Raw genomic sequence first — 21,440 nt, forward strand, 5'->3', positions numbered from 1 at the left:
GTAGGTGCAACAACATTATGAACTAACCAGTACCCCGGAGCTCTTGACTCTAGCTGCATATGTATCAAAAGATGGCCTAGTCGGCCATCACTGGAAAGAGAGGCCCATTGGACACTCAAACTTTATATGCCCCAGTACAGGGGAACGCCAGGGCCAAAAAATGGGAATGGGTGGGTAAGGAAGTGGGGGGGGGAGAGTATGGGGGACTTTTGGGATAGCATTGGAAATGTAATTGAGGAAAATACGTAATAAAAAAAATATTAAAAAAAATATGCATCCGCAGTGAAACTCACAAAAGTATGTGGGAAATAAATGAAGTCCTAATTGGATATGTTTCATTGACATGAGCATGGCCACTTAAAAAACCCCAATGCTTCAAACCCATGGGAATGGCAAGGGCTTCTCCTGGTCCAAGTACATATGTTTATAGCATGTGCGAGAAGTATCAACTACAGCCTTCTTCTAGCGGATGAATGCAGCATAAGACTGCTCCCCCGCCCCATGGAGACCCTTATTGTGATTAGCGTTGCTTATATAATATGTTGAGTTTATGGTTGGTGCAATTCCTTCAGAGCTCATGGTCTGCCATCTTTTCTCTATGTGTTTGTCACCCTCATTAGGTCAATCTCCTGGCTGTGTATGTAGTGGCAACTGTGTATTCATATCAGTCACATATGAAAACTTTCATAATAGTCTCCACTTGAAAAAAATCCCAATATTCATTAGCAGATGAAGAAACATAACAAGTCATATCTACTTAGTGTATTGTTTGGTGATAACAAATAAACCATGTGTGATCAATAAGTATCAATATATGATGCCAGGACATAGAAAAACATTGAAAATTAGAAAACATTGGACTGAGAGAAATTAACTTCAAATATTCATGCATTATATATGACTATATATATATATATATATACATATGTGTATGTGTGTGTCAAATACACATATATGTATGTATATATATATTTACATACACATATATGTGAATACGTGATGTTTCTTCTAGAACAGACAAATCTGTTTTAAATCAGACAGAAAGTACATAGTTGTTCAGATCTACAGGTGAGAAAGATGAATGTCCACAAATGGGTAGTAGGTTACCTACTGAAGAGATGGAAAATTCCAATATTAGAATGTAGTAATGGGTCTACAATCCCACACATCTACTAGATTTATGTAAAATCACCTTAAGACTTCAAAGGCATGAATCTTATAATACATAAATTAAAGTGCATGCATGCACATATGTAGACTATAATTTAGTTTAACAGAAGGATCATTTTATATGTAGTCATATATTGAGAGGATCTATCTAACTACCTATCATAAATAACATATCAAACATTTATTCTCTTTCCATTAATCTAAAATTATCTTAAGCCATGTGTGGTGGCATATGTCAATTATTGCAGCATTTGTGGGATCAATAACTTCAGGAGGTCTCCTCTTATGTTCAGGCTTTACCCATTGCAGAAGAGAGCTTCCTTCTAGCTACCTGAGAATGCCAGTGCCTTCGAATCAAGATGCAGAACTCTTAGCACCGTCTCCAGCACCATGTCTGACTGCAGGCTGCCATGCTTCCTGCTATGACAATAATGGACTAAACCTCTGAAACTGTAAGTCAGCCCCAATTAAATGTTTGCTTTGATAAGAGTTGCCTTAGTCACGGTGTCTCTTCATAGCAATAGAAACCCTAAGACAAAAATTTGTACCAGGAGTAGGGTATTGCTGTGGTAAGCCTGACCATGTTTTTTGTTTTGAGGCATGTAGATTTTAGGACTTTGTATTTGGAAAACTATGGAATGCTTTAAGTAGGACATAATGGACTGAGATAGGTTTATATTAATTGTGTGGACAAAGGAAGTATCAAAAAAATCCCAGCATAGATTTTGTCCTCTAATTTACTCCCACGAAGAATGTTTTGAGCAAGTGTAGGAAGGTTGGAAAGGAAAAATACAAAATGTATGGTTCAAAGAGTAAAGAGGCACTAGGAAGTAGAATGAGGCCAAATCTTGTGTTCAAGAATATTAAATGGAATTAAGGAAGTAGCAACCTCGGGGCAAAATCCCACCCCAGCTAAACTCATGCATTTGCAGTTGTAAGAGGGAGAGTTATATCATGTTAGGTATTATCATGACTTGGTTATTATTTTCACTTGGACAAAAGGAGATTTGAGTATGTGTCAAATTGACAGAGGAGGAATTGTGATGGCTATTCTGTTTTCAACTTCATTAGGATCTATAATGAAAAGTTTAGGTCCAGACATGGTGGTATACTCCTTTCATCCCAGGAGACAGAGGCAAGCAGATCTCTGAGTTCAAGACCAGCCTGGTACAGAACAAGTTCCAAATTAAGAAAAGCTTAAGTCCACTTGTGATAGTGCATTCATTTAATCCCAGCATTCAGGAGACAGAACCATGCAGATCTCTGGGTTTAGGGTCAATCTACAAAGCAAGTTCCAGGACAGCCAAGCTGAGGCAGTGAAGGACTTGGAAAACAGAAAGCTGGTGATAATGTAATAGAACAAGGGGGTGGGGGTATGTTCCAATAACAGCAGCTTCAGTCATATGGCTCTGGCTTTAGAGTCAAGAGTAGAAGGGTTATTTGGACAATTGATGCTGGTTTGCTGGAGCTAAGAAGTTAACAATGATTAAGAAGAGAACAGCATTCCTGAGGTGAAATCTTCTGGGAAGTGTTTTCTTGGAGCACAAAGAAACTATGTTCCAGCAGCAATAGAATGGAGTCAACTAGACCCTGGAGTGCTGCAGAGGGCAAAGGTGGAAATGTGACTCAAGCACTTTGGAGGAGCCCGGAAGATCATGTGTTGACCCCAGGAACTATGAGATAGTCAAGGTTGTATCTTATGCTACACCTAGACCTGGAAATATGTAGGAATCACCACATGATACTTGTGTTGAAGGTATTAATGGGTTTTAGAAAGTAATTGAGGTTTGGCAATGGGAGAGGCTAGCAAAGATTAGTGGTGAAAGTACAGACTCAGTTGCAGTTGATGGCCCAGGACTGAAGGGGTCATACAATGAAGCTGAGGCTTGGTACCATGAAAGGAGCCTGTCTTAGATAGGGTTTTACTGCTGTGAACAGACACCATGACCAAGGCAAGTCTTATAAAAAACAACATTTAGTTGGGGCTGGCTTACAGGTTCAGAGGTTCAGTCCATTATCATCAAGGTGGGAGCATGGCAGTATCCAGGCAGGCATGGCACAGTAGGAGCTGAGAGTTCTAGGTCTTCATCCAAAGGCTGCTAGTGGAAGACTGACTTCCAGGCAACTAGGGTGAGGATCTTATGCCCACACCCACAGTGACACACCCATTCCAACCAGGTCACACCTATTCCAGCAAGGCCACACCTCCAGATGGTGCCACTCCCTGGTCCAAGGATATACAAACCATCACAGAGCCTATCAGAGGTTGTTGGTGAAGCATAGTTGCAGTGGAAAACTCCATCGAATTGAAGATACCAATACCATGAGATGACCCCAAGAATAGCAGCAGCAATAGAATGGAGTCAACCAGACTGGAGTACTGCAGAAATGGAAGTGTGACTCAAGAGTTTTAGAGGAGCCCAGAAGATCATGTGTTGACCTCAGGCATTGGAAAAAGAAGCTGTGAAGTTAAAATTACCTTTGATACTCCAAGCTGTTAGAGATGCCAGAGCCCTGGGGTACCTGCTGAGGAGAGCTGCTAACAGGAAAGGGAACCAGCAGAAGAGAATGAAGTTTGTTGCTGCTGAATGTCAGATCTGCCAATAGCAGTCAACAAGGATGAAAGGAATTGAAGGTCTGAAGAACACTTTGACCTCACATGTGGAGACGTGGAGTTTGCAGTTTGAGCAGCTGGGTTTTGGTCTTGCTTTGTTCCAGAATTTCCTTGCTATGATGTTTTGGGACAGTACTGTATACCAAATGCCATATATATTAGAAATATGTAATTTTTTTCTGATTTTGTTTTTATAGGGGAGTACAGTTAAGAGATCGCATGAATCTCAGGAGAGACTTTCAAATATTGTTGAGACTGTGATAGGCTATGGGGATTTTTGAAGTTGGACTAAATATATTTTGCATTATGCTATGGTCCCCATAGACTCATGTGTTTGAACAAGCTATTGGGACCAGGAGTAGAATGTGGTGGTTTGAATATGCTTGACCCATATGGGGTGGTACTATAAGGAGGTTTGGCCTTGTTAGAGGAAGTATGTCACTGTGGGGTGTGCTTTGGAGGCATCCTCCTATGCTCAGGTTCCACCTATTGCAGAAGAGAGCTTCCTCCTAGCTGCCCGCGGATGTTGGTCTCTCCTAGCTGCCTTTGAATCAAGATGCAGAACTCTCAGCTCCTTCTCCAGCACATGTCTTTCTGCATGCTGCCATGCTTCATATTATGATGTTCAGTTAATGGTCTAAACCTCTGAAACTGTAAGTCAGCCCCAATTAAATGTTTGCTTTGGTAAGATTGGCCTTGATCATGGTATCTTTTCATAGCAATGGGAATTCTAACTATGACAGATATCATTCTCTACTTTTTCTGTCTGTTGTATGAAAATAAAAGTGTGCTCCACATCTGTGTTCCCCAATGGGCACTAGGCATCTCCGGGCTCATCCATCACCATCACAGGGACTTACAGTAGCTCCAGCCCCTTTGTTGGGTGGTCTTAGCCAAGCTGTCTCAACAGATCCCTGAATCTTACAGATCTTTGTGTGTAGCAGGTGGGGTGCTGGTTGTATCTACTTTCATCATTTTTTTTCTTCTCAAACAAATAGTTAGGGGTGTCGTTCCCTGTTTGCATTCCCATTATTGACACACACCATGACCAAAAGCAACTTGAGGAGGAAAGGGTTTATTTCATCTTACAGGATGACTATAATTAGACCATCACTGGTGCAAACCAAAGCAGGAGCTCAAGGCATGAGCTTGAGGCAGAAACCACAAAGGAACACTAACTACTGGCTTATGTTAGGTACTTTTCTTATATAGCCCAAACCTACTTGCCTAAGGAGAGTACCACCCACAGTAGGCTAGGCTCTCCTATATCCATTAGCAATCAAGAAAATGCCCCATAGAGATGCCTACATCACAGCCTAAAGTCTTTCAGGTTCAGTCTGAGGAAGAAACTGAGAAAAAAAAAAAACAGGCAAAAAAAAAAAAAAGTAAAGGACAGATGGATACACACAGACACACACACACAGGGTTAGAAGGAGAGGGATGCAGAAGAGAAGCAATAGATTGACAGGGAAATGTGTGACATTTAAAAAGTTGGAGTTGGGGTGGTGGAGGGTGGAGGCACAGCCTACAAGTTGGAGAAAAACCTAGTAGGACTTGTCCAGGGGATACGAAACAGGTACCTGAAACACATGCATTTAAGTGCAATGATATTAAGAAACCTTTACAAATAAATGTGCCATGCCATGCCTTGTGAAAATGAACCTGGTCATTGATGAGAAGGTAAAATCCAGGTTGGGAGCTGGAAAGAACTTCATAGACTATGCAATTTAAACATTTAACCTTATGAGAGAAAGGAATTGAGGCTGCAGAGGGTGGAGGAAGTGACTCCTGGGAAGATTGCTCAGTGCTTTTTAAGGAAATCAGGGCCTGTGAAGGTTTTTCCCCTGGGTCCTACCAAGAGTCTTGGTGTTACTTCCAAATGTTTAGTCTCCAGATTGTCTCTCTACCATCTCATTGTCCTGCTTGGGTTCCAATCTCATTTCTTGATGTAGTTCTCTGGTTATTTATTTAAGCACTCAGGCTCTTTCTACCTTCTCTATATTTCTCTGCCTTTGAATATGAGCATCTCTCTCTCTCTCTCTCTCTCTCTCTCTCTCTCTCTCACACACACACACACACACACACACACACACACACACACACACACTTACACACACATTCATAAGCACACAGGGTTGGGAGGAGAGGAAGAAAGGAAAGACTATTTCCAAGCACAGAATACTTATAAAGACCAAAGCAGGAATTAGGGACTCTGGGATACATTAAAATCTGAGTAAAGTAGGAAGAAAAGACAAATTAGACCACACCTTAGCCCAGTGTCTTATGGTCTGAGGTCCTAAACACAGAGAGAGCAAGGAGTGGTCTGGGGGTGGCATAGGGGACAGAGAGGGTCCTGATGGAAGATGGTGTTACACAGGAGCCTGCAGGATTGCTTAAGTGGATGGAAAAGGAATACTGTCCCTGATCACAGAACTTGTGAAATGAAAACAGAGAAGGTACGCTTCAGAGCCTGCTATTACTTCAACTTGCTACAGGTCTCTTTAAGGCTGCAAAGATGCAGTTGAAGGCTCAAGTGGGTGCCAAATCACCAAGGCTTGTGCAGACCATACTGAGAATCTGGCTCAGGAGAAGCACCATCAGACCGATATGGCCTATCATTGTCTTGCCTGGCGATCATGCCCTTACCATTTCTCCTATAGCCACTTAGGCGCTCCTTCTCTCCTGTAGCTGCAGATTATGACTCTTACAATGGAATGCTCACACTGAGAGCAGATGGCCACTCAGCAGTGGGAAGTGAGGTGCCAGGCTTCCTGTGCTCACTATAGAAGCTCAGTGTACTGAAACACTAGTGTTAAGAACAAGCTGCTTAGCCCCTCTGGCTTTAGTTTCCCCATGCACAGCTACAGAAACCATGCCAGTCCCTCAGAGGGACTTGTGGGTTAAGTGAATTGCATAGGAAGAGTCCTTAGACCATTGCCTGGCACGGACTCCAGAAACAGGGCTGTCATGAGCTTCAGTGAGGCCTTCGGGTACAGGTCTGTGATAAATGTTATGGAGTTTCAGGATCCATCAGCCTGATTGTGACAGACTTGCTGTTGGCCTTCACACCAACCTGGAGACTTTCTGAGGCCACAGGGCCACACCCTTCACTCATCTGAAATTCTGTACCATCTTTTTCTCTGCAATAGTCAACCAGTATTTAGACTGTACTGTGCTTGCAAAGTGAGCCAAGTTTCCTAGTCCAAATCTCTGCACACTGTGAAAGGACAGAAGAAAGCAGTACAACAAAGCAGAATGCAGCTTTTGGTTTGTGCTAGGACTCCTGATGGCTAAGCACATCCATGGGTCCCCAGACATCCAGTCTATGACTTTGTCACTTACACTGCAAGTGAGGGCCCCATGTGCTGCAATGATCTCTTGTGATTATAACTTTCTATAATGCTCAGGCGAACACCATACCTACCTGAGCGATGCATCAGTACTTCAGGAGAAGCGATACAGTGATCTCCCCCAACACAGAGAACAGTTTCAACATAATTAGTAGCATTTCTGGATCAACACAGCACTCTTACAATGTGTATGATTGAGGAAATGAATGACTCTAATTATACCTTATTAAATTTTATTAATCCTCATTAGAACTCTATTATTCTTTATAAGTGGGTTACTGAGAAGGGAGTAAAGCAGGCAAGGGATGCTGGTCAAGTTCCGTTATACCTAAATGAGCAATGGATGACTTCCATTGCAGTAGCACACAGGGCAAGCATTGGCTGAAATGCTTAGGGCAGAGTGAATACACTGTGATCTCTTAGAAAGTCGGACCCCTGGGAGCCTGTTTCCCGTGGAACGCACAGGTACTCTTGATCTCTCCTGCTGTACTCCTACTTTTGAGTGTGTGTAGCTGGGAAACTTGGGAGGGCAAAGGGGTTAAGCAGTTTGGCCCCAGAAGTGTTTGAATTTTGAAGACTGCCCGATAAATGTTCAATACATGTTAAGTACAGGAGTATGTACTTTGACACTTAGTTAAAAAGGTTCATCAAAATATAACCGGAGAAGAGGCCACATTGGAGCGTCCCTGCACCTGTAGTTCCTGGTGTACTTTTCCTGTCTGCATGACTGAGTTAGGCTGCAGAAGGTGAGGGTCCACGGTGGTGGAAGGTGGCTTGAGAGTGGAAGGTCAGGAGCGTGCTCAGACAGCTGTGTTGTGCAGGTCATGGTATTTTCCTTAGATCCTACCCAACCCACTCAAAGATCAGAATGGGTGGTTGTGTTATTAGTATGGGTTAAGGTTGTTTGGGAGACTGGGGCAAGGCAAAGGATACAGGATAGAAACACACACACACACATCTTTGTTTTTGGTTAGTTTGTGACAGGGTCTATGTAAACCTCTCTTGTGCCTGGATGAAAAGCATTCACTACTGAGGGCCAGAGGGCTTCCAGTGTCTCCTACCTAGTAAATGGGGTTCTCATCATTGCTCACTTTTACAAATATCAAACACAAAATATCCAAACCCAACCTTCCAAGAACAGGCTTGTCTTTATTCAAACCAGTTCACCCAGTTCGTGTGTTTTCTTTTTTTAAGCTGTAAGAACAGAGCAAGCTTTCTGGTTGGTTTCCCGGCAGGGGCAGGGTTGGGAAGCAAAAGTTAAACTCCAAAGGTTCTTGTCTTTGAACAAAGGACAGGAAGTTGCCCTGAAGCACTCGATTGCCATTGTTTCTCAAGGCTTGTCAACCACAACCTTCCAGGAACTGGGGTTAGTCACTTCAGTGGGTGGTCAAGTCATCTGCCTAGGTCTAACTTGGGTCTAAGCTCACAGTTAGAGGCCGGGTCGTGCCTGGAGGCGGAAACCCAGCTAAGAGTAGAATACTGGCTCCTCTCCACAGGGCAGGACTGGGTCAGGTCCCAGCTTCGGAGCTCTCCTGTGCGAAGTGAACTGAAGTTGCTCTCTACCATCCCGGACTTCTGAGTCCTGCTGGAGTCTTGGGCGGGGCTCCGACGAGGCTCTTAGGGTAGGGGGTGGGGTGTTCCATGGCAGGATCTCTTTGCTCAAGCTCAGCTTTCCAATCTGTCGTCTGCAGAACAGACCGGAGTTGTGCGGGTTTCTCGACTTCCTCCTGCATCTCCTTCCTCTTCCTCCAGTGGAGGCAGATCCCTCTTTTCCTTCCTTCCTCTTCCCAGGCTCCCTGTACCCCCTCCTTCCCCCCGCGTCCCCTCCTCCAGGAAGTGCATTGCCCAGGGTCACCCACCTCGAGCCGCCGCTGCCCCCCGCGCCCCCTCCCCGTCCGGCTAGTGCGGCGGCCCGCGGGCACACGCCTCCCTATACCTTACATGGACAAATGCGTGCAGGCAAAGTCAGGAATTCAGGCCCCTGACGTCAGCCTCCAGCGCTCAGGGCACTGCACGGGAGACCGCGGGGAGGGGGTGGGGAGGAAGGAGGGGGAGAGCACCAACCAGCAGCCACTCCCGGCCTGCTGCCGAAGTTTCACTTTTTGTCTGTGGGTTCGCTCCCAGGGCCCGCTCGAGCTTTCCCGGGATAAGTAGCGTTAGCGGCGGGGGAGAGCCGGCCGCTGCAAGGTAAGGGCCGGCAGCGGGGCCGGGCACCGGGGAGGACGCGGGCCGGGCGGAGCGGGCCGCTGCGGGCCGCGGGCCGGGCCGGGACAATGGGAGGGGGAGTGCCCGGCACCTCCTCCTCCGCCCGAGCCTCCGCCTCCAGCCGTCGCGGCCGCCGCTGCCCGGTCCACCTCCTCCCCCAGGTACCGTAGCGAAGGCTTCCTCCCGCAGCCTCGGCCCGCGGGCGCCGCTCGAACCCCCGACCCCCTGCGGGACGGGCCGCTGAGGGTGGTGGGGAGCGCGGGGCGCCCTGCTCCGCCCCGCCCGCCGCGGAAGTGCGGGTCCCCGGCGGGGAAGCGGGGTGCACGCCGTGGGGGAGGGGCGGCTGCGGGAGTCCCCAGCGCGCCCCCGGCCCGGGCCTTTCTGGGTGCCCAGGGGGCGGGGCCGCGCCCGGTGGCTTCGAGCTTTCGTGGAATCCCAGTTGTCACCGCGGAAAGGGCCTAGGGACCCAGTGACTCGGAGTCTTCCCATTTTACAGTCAGGGCAGGCGAGGCAAAGAGAGGCAGGCTTTCCTGGAAGTCATCCCTGGAAGGTGGAGTCAGGTTAAGATCGGTGTCTCCGGACCTCTACTCCCAGCTGCCTTTTTAAAAAAATTTTTTTAATTTATTAATTAATTTATCTTTTTGTAAGCGGTTGTGGAGTCTCCACTGCTTTTAAGCACTGTAGGTTACAGAGGCCAGACTTTGCCCTCTGGGAGCGCTCACTGGAACGCAGGAGCCTAACCTGACTCAAAGTAGGAAGGGCCAAATCCTGGAGAGAACGCAAAGATCAGGTTTTTATGGGAGTTCGCAGAAGGACTTTTCTTATTTTGGCCTCCATGGCTGGACCCGAAATCCCAAAGGGGCCTGTGATTGACTCTTTTGAAGGATAGGGAGTTTTCTTAAGTAAGAAAGAAAGGCGAGGCCTTTCTTGTCAGGGAGGCAGCTGCAGACCAGAGAAGGCTAAATAAGGGCGGGGAGTGGGCGTGGGTGGAATTGTGTTCGTGGCTTGGGGTGGGAGTATGACAGGAGACCGTGTCAGTGGAGTTGTGACTTGGGTACTTGGACAGGGCAGTGTAAACTGTTTCTGGCCTTCTTTCTCTTTAGGAAGGGGGTCCACTGCTTCCCCACCCCCACAAGGAATGCCTGGCAAGAGCTCTCCGCGGATCATTTCTGGGACTCTCCTGTTTCTATAACACTCCCTTTGCAAACTTTCCTCCGCAGTAAAACTTTTTCTCAAAGATGTTAGTGTCTTAATGGTTCACTGTTTTCACTATTCCCGGCACAAGCGAATTTTCAGACAAGCTTTAGGGGAAGAGGGAAAGTGTATAGGGCTACTGTAGAGTGAGTCAACCTCTCCCAGAGGGACCCTTTCTCAGGTTTACAAACAGGAAGCAGACCCAAGTCCACAGAAGTTGAATTGCTAGCCCCGTGTTCCCTGCTGGATTGAGGTGGGGTGGGGGGTGTTGGTGCAGAAACCCACTAAGATTCTTGCTTTCCCAGGAGTCTCCTGGTGTTCTTGTCAATGCCAAGGGGCACTTAAAGAGGAAACTGTGTATCTTGTATGTAATCTTTGGAAGGCAGCCTGTGGAATCCAGAATACAGTCTACTGAGGATTAACTATGTGAAGGGTAGGGTGACACACCTGGGTCCTGAGCTTGGGCAATGCCTTGTCTTGACTATCTTGAACCCCCTCCTTCCTCTCTCCTCTCCCAACACCACCTCTTGCAATTCCTTGTAAGCAGCTCTGGCCTTGGAGTTGGGCGGCATAGGCCGTGGGAGAGGAAGCCAAGTTCCTGAACTGGTTATTAGGGCTAGGACTGAGTAGCACCCTTTGTGGAGGGACAGTCTCTTGTGCAAGGAGGTGATTCCTCTGAGAAAGGTAGACATTTCCAGAGTGGGAGAGGAGACATGATTCTGAAAGGCTTTAGGGATGCCGGACCATCTAGTTTGCATATGCCTTTTGAGGGTTTTGAGCAGGCAGGAACATGATTTCGAGAGCTGGCATCGAGAAGCAGCCTCCTGCTGCCCGGTTTCAAGGGGAGGTGATAATTTGGCTTGAGAAAATGATCGTGGGCTGTTGTTTCATTTGCTTGGCATGTGTTGCTGAAGACCTTTTACGTGCCACCACTGTCAAATATAAAAATTCTATGGCAGGTTCTTTTTTTTTAAATTTTTTAAATTTTTAAAATATATTTTATTACGTATAGGTTCTTAATTTTATTGAGACCGATCTTATTAAATAAGTTCTCAAATACACTTTTTTTTTCCATGTCTTTATACCATTGAAATGTGATTGCCGCCGGGTGTGGCGGCGTAGGCCTTTAATCCCAGCAGGCAGAAGCAGGCAGAAGCAGGTGGATTTCTGAGTTCGAGGCCAGCCTGGTCTATGAAGTGAGTTCCAGGACAGCCATGGCTATACAGAGAAACCCTGTCTCGAGAAAACAGAGAGAGAGAGAGAGAGAGAGAGAGAGAGAGAGAGAGAGAGAGAGAGAGAGAGAGAGAGAGAGAGAGAGAGAAATGTGATTGCCTTTTAATTAAAAATGTATCCTAATTGAACAAGTTTTTATTCTAAAGTTGGTAACAATACACATCATATAGTCACAGTTTTAAATTTGGTAAAAATGTGGTTGTCAGGTCTTTTACGAATGTGTAATACTTTTGCATTTTATAAAGATACGTTTCTATCAAATATTCTAGGTGAATCTGAGAAATAAGCCTGGTGACAGGGCCATCTCCACTTTAACCTTTTAACTGAGGCTTCAGAGCTAATTTGAGGTGTACACATAACTGTTAATTCCGAGCTTGGAGCTCTTGATGGGCGTGTGTATCCCGGCTGTGGAGCTAATATGGCTTAATTGGGTTAGATTTGATTTCAGAACTATGGCTTATAGGGCTGAGGTGATGGGAGCGGTTAAGCCAAGGACAGTGTAGCTTGTAAGGCCTGAGAAGAAACCAAGGGGTAACTTGTTAAACCAGAGGCTGGAGGTGCAGAAAGAAGGCTCACTGGAGAAACTGAGTCTCAAGCCTGCTCCTTGTAGACCCAAGACACTGAGTCTTTCTGCTACTGGGAGTACAAGAGGAGGCCTTTCTTCCTGTGTGGGAGGAGCACCAGGTGTGCATGGATGCGGAGGAACGTGGAGGGTGTGGTCAGGTCTTTTGGCTACTCAGTAGGCCGGAAATGACCAGCCTCAGAAAGTTAGCCACCATATACGGTCCCGTCTGAATTGAATCTCCAGGACTAAGAAACATCAATTCAGGAAGTAAGGCCTTAGATGGAGCGAGCAGACAAAGGAGCTGCTGTGCAGGTGTGCAGAATAGGCTGCTCCAGTTCCGCTGTGTCTTAAAGGGTCAGCATGTTTGTGGAGGTTAGAGAACAACTTTGTGGAGTCTGGTGGGTTCCAGAAACTCAGAGCACCATGTTTGTACTGCAAGCGCCTTTGCCTACTGAGCCCTTTTGCCTGCTCTGAAAGGGAGGACTGTTCCCCTCCCCCACCCCCAAAGTATACTTTATATTTGTCTGGCAGCTGTGGGGGCCATTAATCATATTGAGGTTCATGGTTCATAGGAGAACAAGGCTGGGTGGGGCCTCTGGAACCTTCTCTGGGAGATTGAGCATATGATGTTGAGGAAGAAGGCACCACAGGATGGCTTTTCATATAAGTGTATGAGTGAATTTGAGACTTTGACCCAGCACAGTCAGGAGGCCCTCAGAGGTAGATGTGTGCATTGGTGGGTGGAGACATTTCCTGGAATATGGCTTTGGAATGCAGTACTTGGCCTAACTAAACTCTTTAGAGGTGAGAGAGAGGGAGAGGGAGGGAAAGTGTTTGTTGCTTCTGCATGTGCAGAAGGTTGAACTTGGGTAGACATCAGTTGGCCTGGAAGTACATGTGAACACAGAATGTTCCAGTGATGGGGTGGGGGGAGGGGGGAGGAACATTGGGAAGTATGTTGGGGTGTTTGCTGTAGTTGGCCCAAGGCTTGGAAGAAACAGCTAATATGTACCTACTATAGATCCTAGGAGTGAGATTGGTCACTAGCTGAGGGCTAAAGGAAAAGGCAGTAAGGCATAGAAGATAGCTATAAAGCTGAGACTGGAGGATGCTTATCTTCCTAGCCTTTCTAGGGAGCAAAGCAGTTTTGAAGTTTTGAATGCCTAGCATATGCTCAAGTAATTACCACACTGGTTCCCTAAAGTAGGATTCACGGTTGCTGTGGTTTGGGTGCAGTTTGTCTCTCGAGGACTCTGTTGAAGGCTTGGTCCCCGTGTATGTACACATGGTGGGAGCCTTAGAGGTGAGGTCTAGAGGATTGGTCTTTGATCGTTATGGGAGTGTCTTTTGAAGGGATTTTCTTGAAACCCAACTTGAACAGTTATGGAACTGTCAGCCCGACTTCTGATTGGCTCTTTCCTGTTGGGTGATGTGACTTTTCTCCTGTGGACGCTCCCATTCCTTTTTTGGTGCCATCCTCCAGGCCTTCACCAGAGCAGACGTGATATTGGTGATAAGATTTGAGTTTCTAGGATCCCTGAGTTAAGGAAGCCTCCTTTCTTCATAATGGTCCCCAGGGTTGGGTGTTATTAAGTTATAAGAATGAAAATTGGCCTGGTGTGATGAACATCGTTCTCATTTTACAGATGAGAAAGTGAATTTGGTGAGATAAGGTTGCAGAGCTAAGTGGCATGGTTAGTTCTGAGCACTTGCCTGGCTTGTGGCGTCCTCACTGGGCACTATTATCTGTGTCCCTAACCAAGAAAACTTGCGATCCATACATAGTATTTTCAGTGTGCATGCATTCACCTGGGGATGAAGCTGGGAAAGTGGCTTCTTGGGTCCATGCTGATGTTCCTTCCCTTCTGCTAGCACACCACCATGCCTTCTACATAGCCAGACTGTGTGGGAATGGAGCCAGCAAGTGAATGCTCCTTCCAGTGTACCTTCCCTCCTATTCTCTTAGAGTGCTCTGGATTCCATTACCCAGTAGAGAGGTATTGGGACAGTAAGAAAGTGCTGAAATATTGGGGAGACTGGTTTTCTGTCATTTCCCAGACGTTATGGACCCCTAGGGGATCCTGGGTGTCCTCTGATGATAAAAGGTATCCTTCCTGTTGCCCTTCCATGAGCTATGACCCTTCATAAATCTTTCTGTCTCTTGAATGAAAGGAATCAGCTATGTTCCCCTCTGTCACCTTTCTGCCTCATGTACACAGTTTATGTTTTATGGCTCAAGAGATAAAAGTCCTGTGGCTGTAGCGGTAAAATACCCCGACCAGAGCAGCTGAAGAAAGTGTTTTATTGTGGATAAATAAACACACAGAGACAGGAGCTCGGGACAACTGGTCCCATTGCATTCACATTTAGTAGGCAGAGAGGAGAGAGACGGATTCTTGCGGTAGGCTGGCTTTCTTCAATTTGTTCAATCTAGGATCCCAGCATATTCAGTGGTCCTGAAGATTGTGGTGGCTAGGCTTTCTACCTCAGTGAACCCGATGAAGATAATTCCTCACAGGTCTGAGCTAGCTGAGGCTTTGTCCTAGATTTCCTAGATCTACCTAGTTGACTATTAACCACTACAGGCTCCTGTGAGCTGTTTCTTATTTATCATTTGTGGAAGGGAGACAGATACCTGCTCCCGTGCCCCTGACAGGGCATCTGGCACAATGAGTAAAACTTGTTTTGTTTTCATTTTGAGTCCCTCTTGTCTCTAATATTCTGAAGTAGCTGTTAGCTAAGTCAGCAGTGTTTATAATGTAATGATAGCCACTTCATAGGACAGGGTTGCTTTTCTCCCTCCGTTCTGAGGCAGGTTGGCCTTTGAACTCACTATGTAGCTGAAGATGGTCTTGAACTCTTAAACCTTCTGCCTTGACCTCTCAGGTGCTATGATTACAGGGGTTTGCCACTAGGACTAGATCTCTTCTTTACCTTAAATGAGTGGTTCCCAACCTTCCTAACGCTGGGACTCTTTAATAAGCTCCTCCTGTTGAAGTGATCCCCAAACATAAATTTATTTTCAATGCTACATCATAACCATAATTTTCCTACTGGTTGAATTGTAACGTAAATACCTGAGAATGCAGATGGTCTTAGGCAACCCCTGTGAAGTCATTGTTGGATCTCCAAAGGGGTCATGACCCACAGGTTGAGAACCATTGCTTTGAACTGTTCTTCCTGGACTGTAGATGTAACTCAGTGGTAGAGCACTTGCGGAGCAGTTTGTCAGACTCTGGGCTCAATCCTCAGCAAGAGGCAAAGCTGCTGAGGTTTGCAAGGATGTCTGCAGTGAAAATGGGGGCGTTCATAATGCCTGGAAGAGTGCCTGGCTTGTGAGAGCTACTCTGGAAAGATTTCCGGCCTGAAGAGGGGGCAACATTGTTTACTGCAACCACAGGATGTAGACACAGGGAAGGACCAGTGCTCTAGAGCCTGGAGCATGCAGAGACCTGGGACTGAATTAATTATTGTCTGTACCTGCTACAGATGACACTCACCGGTCGGTCAGGGCTAAGGGTGAAGCCTAAGGTCTGGGAATAAGTGGGACTTGCAGGATGAGCCACGATAAAGGATTGTTACAGCCAGTTCCTCTTCTCATGCATCCAGGTGGTTGGTTGTCCTTGAATGTGCCTCTGCCTTTTGAATGTATACCTCTGTTTTCCCACCTGACATCATAGACTCAGGCTTTTGCAAACCTTATTCTCATGGGCAGAGATCCACTTTGTGCCATGAAGGAACTTCTAGGGCTTTTTTTTTTCTTCTTATTTAACCCTATCTACTCCATGCTAGGTATGAGAGTAAATAACTTATGTCTTAGATTAAGTTCAATACACTGGTTCTGTGTGATTACCACGTGGGAGGCAGAAGTGCTCACCCTGCATTGCATGCTGACTTACAAGGAAAACCAAGATACTCTGTGCTTTCGAGTGTAGACCAAAGCAGGCTCAGGACCCAGGGAAGTGAGAAAACAGCCAGAAGGAACAGCTAAGTTAGCATGGCTGCTCACCTGGAATCCCGCTGAAGACTGTAGTGAAGAAGACCTTTGTGCTGATGAATGGATAGGCACTCTCCTAATAGAAAAAAATATTTGGCAGGCAGGGGAATTTAGACTTTTTATTATTTACATTGGCGTGTAGGGCAGAGGGCAGAGGGCAGCTAGGGAGAGTTGATTCTTACCTTCTGGTGTGTGCACAGGATTTGAACTTAGGCTTGGCAGCTGGTGCTTTTGGCTCATAGGCAAAGGGGTTCTTAAAATGCGTACCCAAGCCTGAGACCTGTGTGTGGAGCAATATACAAGTGTGTTTATAGATCACCGTGAGCGGTGGAACTGGCCAGGGAAGCATAGATGGTAACGTCTATAATGTGAGCGGAAGGTTATAGGTGGTTGGATCTGTGCTCTAGGCAGCTCTGGTGGCATAGTGGTGGCAGGTCAAGACTAGCATCTGGGACCAGCCCAGGAGGGAGGGAGGAAGGGAGAGAGGGAGGGAGAGGGGGGGCACTGAGAGAGAGAGAGAGAGAGAGAGAGAGAGAGAGAGAGAGAGAGAGACTGAGACTGACTGACTCAGTCTTGGCTGAGAAAAACTGACTTCACAGATGAGGAAACAGGAAAGGCGCAGGTTTTCGCAGTAGCCCCTGGCCCTTGTTCCCAGGTAGGCCTTTCCTCCAAGGTTTGCTACAGTTTGTTCTATAGGGGACCAAGAATACCCAGGGGTGGGGTACATGGAGATCATTGTGTCTCAGGTGCGAAACTTTTACTTGGAACTTTGAAAACATTATGATTAAGGTGGTGGTTCAGTTACAGTCAGTGTGGCTTGGGATTTATAAGTGCTGCTGATGCCTGTTACGGCTCACAGGAAGCAGACTCCTTAATCTTTGCTAGCTTTCACAATTCTTGAGACAACCCTTGTCACCATTCCTCATTATTCACGTTTTACTCTAGTCTGTTCTGTTCTGTTCTATTCTATTCTTTTAGACAGTGTCTCATTATGTAGCCGTAGCTGACTGTATATGGGCCAGCCAGGTCTCCAACTTTCAGGTATTCTCTTGTCTCTGTCTCCCTAGTGCTGAGATTAAATGTGGGGACCAGCACTCAGAGCTGACTTTTCCTTGTCTCTTTAAACCTGTATATCAGGACTCAGCTCTCTACACCCATTAGTATTTCTTTGCCTTGAGTAGCACTTGTTATGTGGGAAATGCATTTTATAATCATTTCTTATTACTTAGTTCTTAGTTGCAACTCAAGAGATGTATTGGTAAGATCTGTTTTTCTGGCAGAGAGTGGGCAAGAAGTCACATGTGAGGAAAACTTCCCATGGAGGCACAGGCTTTGAGTGTCGGAGGGAAGTCCAAGATTTCTGTTTTGCTCCTTAAGGTTTTCATGTGAACATGAGATGGTTGTCGGGAACAGCCTTGCTTCAGAGTCACAGGCAGGAAACAGTAATGTCACTGTGACTTATAGCATCATTAACTGCCTGTGTGGGTTTTTGAAGAGGTCACTGGAAGGTGACGATGTGACTGTTGAGCCCAAAGGTCTGGGTTTTAGTAGGCTGTCATTTTGACAGTGCCATCACCAGAGGCTTTTGTTGTAGGAAAGCAAAATGTACCTTTGAGTCACTCATAGGTTCAGTGATCTCAGGTCAGTTCTGGAACACTCCTGAGCTTCAACTACATTCAAAGTAATGATATATATATATATGCACATACACATATATATGTGTGTATATACACACATGTATATATATTTGTGTGTATATACATATATACTTTATAATTCATTACTTTCAAAGTAATGAATTTCAAATCATATGATAAATCAGGATGCACGTGTAAAGATGAGAGGAATTCCTGTGACAGTGCTTCATGAGCAACAGTGGTGCGTCTGTGTATCTCACTTTGCAGATGTTTGTGAGAACCTTCATCTCTGTGTGGTGCCGAGATATACAGGTATGTTCAGTTCAGAGTGCCCAGCATGGATCTGGCACCTGTGGTGACACTCTCCCTGATGTGAAGAGATGACATTTAGATGTCATCACCTCTATGATCCAGTTCAGCTTGTACCATTTAATAGGGGGACTTCCTCCGGGCATGGCTCTGGGACCTCTAGCAAGAACACCATTGTTAGGAGGAATGTGTTTTTTAAGCTAGTGAGAGCTTCGGGGCGTTCTCGCGCATTTCCAGCTGTGCAGAATGTTCAGGGAACAGCTGGGTACTGTTTCTCCTTCCACCATGACTGGGGTTTTTGTTTGTTTGTTTGTTTGTTGTTGTTGCTGCTGTTATGTTTGTATCTTTCTAGCCATAGGATTTTCTCCCATAGCTATTGACTGTGAAATGGCCTTGCCTCTCTCCAGTATAGCTTTCAGTAAGTGAAATAGAAAGCTACAACTGAAGGGTAGAGCCAGGCTTTCCACAGAATCTAATGTGATAGGCAAACTGCAGGGGTAAGGCCAGGCCAGACTCTGACCTTTGGTGTCTCAGCACTCTCAGAGTGGACCTTTTCCTGCTGAAGCTGCGCCCTGTGTACCTTGGTTGCTCAGTCTGGTAGCCAGCAGTTCAGTACCATTTTGCAGAGAGCTTTGGGACAGAGCGGGGAATAGTAAGGTGCATATGAAATGCTTTCTGAGCCGAGATTATAGCCTGGTGTTACCTGGCCTTGCTAGAAAACGCCCCCCCCCCCAATATTAAAAGACTTCTAAATGTAAGGCTTTAGCCTTGATTTCTTTACATAATAACACATCTATTTACAGTGGGCTCGTGAGATGATTCATCAGGTAAAACACTTGCTCTGACCTCTCTAAGCCTGTGTGCTGTGACCTGCAAGCATGTGTGTGCACACAACCCAATAAGTGAGTGAGCAAGCAAGTGAATAAATGGTAATGAAATGAAAAGCCGATCTACTGCTACCTCCTGCGTGAAGCAGCCATCATTTTGGTCTGTCTTGTTTCTGCCTATGTATGCCCTTGTTCCCTTTTCTTCTCAGCAGTCCTCTGATCTGAAGGACGGCTCACTTACAGGTCCTCCATGTGAAGACTGAAGGAGGCATTGCAAGTGACTTGAATGACCCAGCTGCTGGATGTCAAGATTGTAACCACTTGGTTTATTCGGATGGATAAAGCATGTTACCTAGAGTCTGCGAAAAAGCATTGAGGGGCACAGGAGAGGCCCGCAGAGCTGGGGCTTCTGCAGGGGCTTGCTGGGAGTGCCTGGGCTTGTTGAGACATTGGAGGATGGGGAGGCTTAGGCCTAGATGCGACAGGCGGCTGAAATTGCTCTCGCTACTAAGAGTTGGGAAAGATTGATTGTCTCTGTGTACTTTAGCTGGGTTCCTGGATCTGTTATTTTCCATGCTGTGGCCCATCTTGATAATGATCTCTAACTATAACTGTGGGAGCTCAGAGCGGTAATGCATAAAGAGCCAGGCGCTCACAGTGTTACCCACACTGGTGGTTTCTAATGAATTCCCACTAAGTTCCGCCTTGTGTACCATCCAGGAAGAAAACAATTTTGTTGGCACCTGGACCTTCTGTCTTGTTTGGTGTGAAAAGGAATCACTTTCAGGGACTATGGTAAGGTGTAGCCACCCAGAGGGCAGGGTGTTCTCTGACTCATGGGAAAGGTAAACTGCGGTGGCCAGGCAGGTAAGTGGTACCTTTTCTTAGATTGAGGTGAAAAGGAGGTCAGCCTTCCAGTACTTTGTCATGTCTACCCTAAAAGTCTTTTTGTTTTGTTTTGTTTTGTTTTCTTATCTGGAGGTTAACCAATTCACTTGAGAGGACTGATATTGTTAGTCAGTGTTACCCTGAATCAAGTCAGCCCATTTATATATTCAACAGCTTGTGGTGGCCTTACAAATATATGAATATCTTAGTTGCTGTGATGAGACACCATGGCCAAAAGCAGCTAGGGGAGGAAAGAGATTTTTTAGCTCATACTTCCATGTCATGGTCCATCACTGAGGGCAGGCAGGGCAGGAATTTGAGGCAGGAACTGAGGCAGAAGCCATGGAGGAATGTTGCTTACTGGCTTGCTCAGTCTGCTTTCTAATGCAACTCAGAACCACCTGGTAGGGGTGACCCTTCCCTGGTGTTAATGTACCCACCTATATCAACCACCTTTCAAGAAAATGCACCATAGACTTGCCTACAGGAAAACCTTAAAGATGCTGTTTTAGTTAAAGTTTCTTATTCGCAGGTATGTCTGTCTAGGTTTGTGTTGACAAAAACTATCAAGCACAATGAATGCTACCATGGCTTAGGAAGTTGAAAGCCCGAGTGCTGGGTGAGCCCCTACCTCTAGGTGGTCAAATAAGTTGTCAAGACAGTATGTACAAGGGAGGCTATGGCAGAAAGATACTGAGTTCTATGTCAGCCTGGGCTACAGGAAGTTAGACCCCATGTTAGAGGAAAGAGTACTATTTTGTGTAGATAATAATGGCTGTGATTTGCTAGTGACAAACTCTAGGGTCCTTTACAGGGAGGCTCTACAGCTGGAAAGGTTATATTTGACTGAGCATTGAAGTCTGACTGGGAGTTTAGTGAGCTGGGGAGGTAGGTATAGAGGGCAGTCACATGGACAGAGACATTTAGGTGAATAACCATATGATATCTGGGAAAAATTGGATTTGAGGGAGTGGACTGCATAGCAGAGAGGCTGTGTGGGTGGTGGGTGTCAGCATACCTCTGATGTGACCTTGTTTTCCTCTGCCCAGGGTCTTAGAAAGGTGTGTTAGTCACTGTTCTATTGCTATGAAGAGACATCATGGCCAAGGCAACTAATAAAAGAATACATCTAATTGGGGACTTGCTTACAGTTTCAGAGGGCTAGTCTCTGAACATTATGGTGGGGAGCATGGTAGCAGACATGGTGCTGGAGAAGTACCTGAGAGCTCACATCTGAGCCACAAGTCTCAGAGGGACATTGAGCCTGGCATGATCTTTTGAAATGTCAAAGCCTATCCTCAGTGACACATCTTCAGCAAGTCACATCTTTCCCAGGAGTGCCACACCTTCTAGTCCTTCCCAAATGGTTTGTCAAATGGGGATCAAGCATTCAAACATGTGGACCAATGGGATCCATTCTCACTCCAGCTGCCATAAAGGGTGGCGAACGA

At 46.1% G+C, this 21,440-nt stretch overlaps 2 protein-coding genes across 11 annotated transcripts in view; one reads left to right on the top strand and one right to left on the bottom strand.

Moving 5' to 3' along the window:
• The first annotated feature begins 8,675 nt into the window (after positions 1–8,675).
• Lpp (LIM domain containing preferred translocation partner in lipoma) overlaps positions 8,676–21,440 on the top strand; it is a 608,013-nt gene continuing 595,248 nt past the window's right edge. For 8 of the 10 annotated variants that reach the window (XM_085832095.1, XM_029470446.2, XM_029470448.2 and 5 more), the window contains exon 1: positions 9,184–9,321. The gene's annotated coding sequence lies outside the window, so the exon portion shown is untranslated. Of the gene's footprint in view, positions 8,757–9,183; positions 9,322–9,454; positions 9,501–21,440 lie in introns of those variants that run through there. The other 2 variants (XM_085832096.1, XM_029470449.2) reach the window with 2 other exon arrangements.
• On the bottom strand, positions 8,694–9,828 carry LOC147000611 (uncharacterized). Its single transcript, XM_085832489.1, has 2 exons — positions 9,199–9,828; positions 8,694–8,819 (listed from the first exon to the last, which is right to left on the bottom strand). The coding sequence occupies exons 1-2, from the start codon at positions 9,826–9,828 to the stop codon at positions 8,694–8,696; spliced, it is 756 nt and encodes a 251-aa protein (XP_085688615.1).

This window comes from Mus caroli, unplaced genomic scaffold (assembly GCF_978045245.1).
Source record: "Mus caroli unplaced genomic scaffold, Mus_caroli_1 scaffold_17, whole genome shotgun sequence".
Lineage (NCBI taxonomy): Eukaryota > Metazoa > Chordata > Mammalia > Rodentia > Muridae > Mus > Mus caroli.

Coding starts and splice junctions, on each gene's coding strand:
- LOC147000611 (XM_085832489.1), bottom strand. CDS start 9,828: ATGGGAAGACTCCGAGTCACTGGGTCCCTAGGCCCTTTCCGCGGTGAC. Junction 8,820..9,198: donor CAGGCCGGGAGTGGCTGCTG/GTTGGTGCTCTC, acceptor TCTGTTCTGCAG/ACGACAGATTGGAAAGCTGA.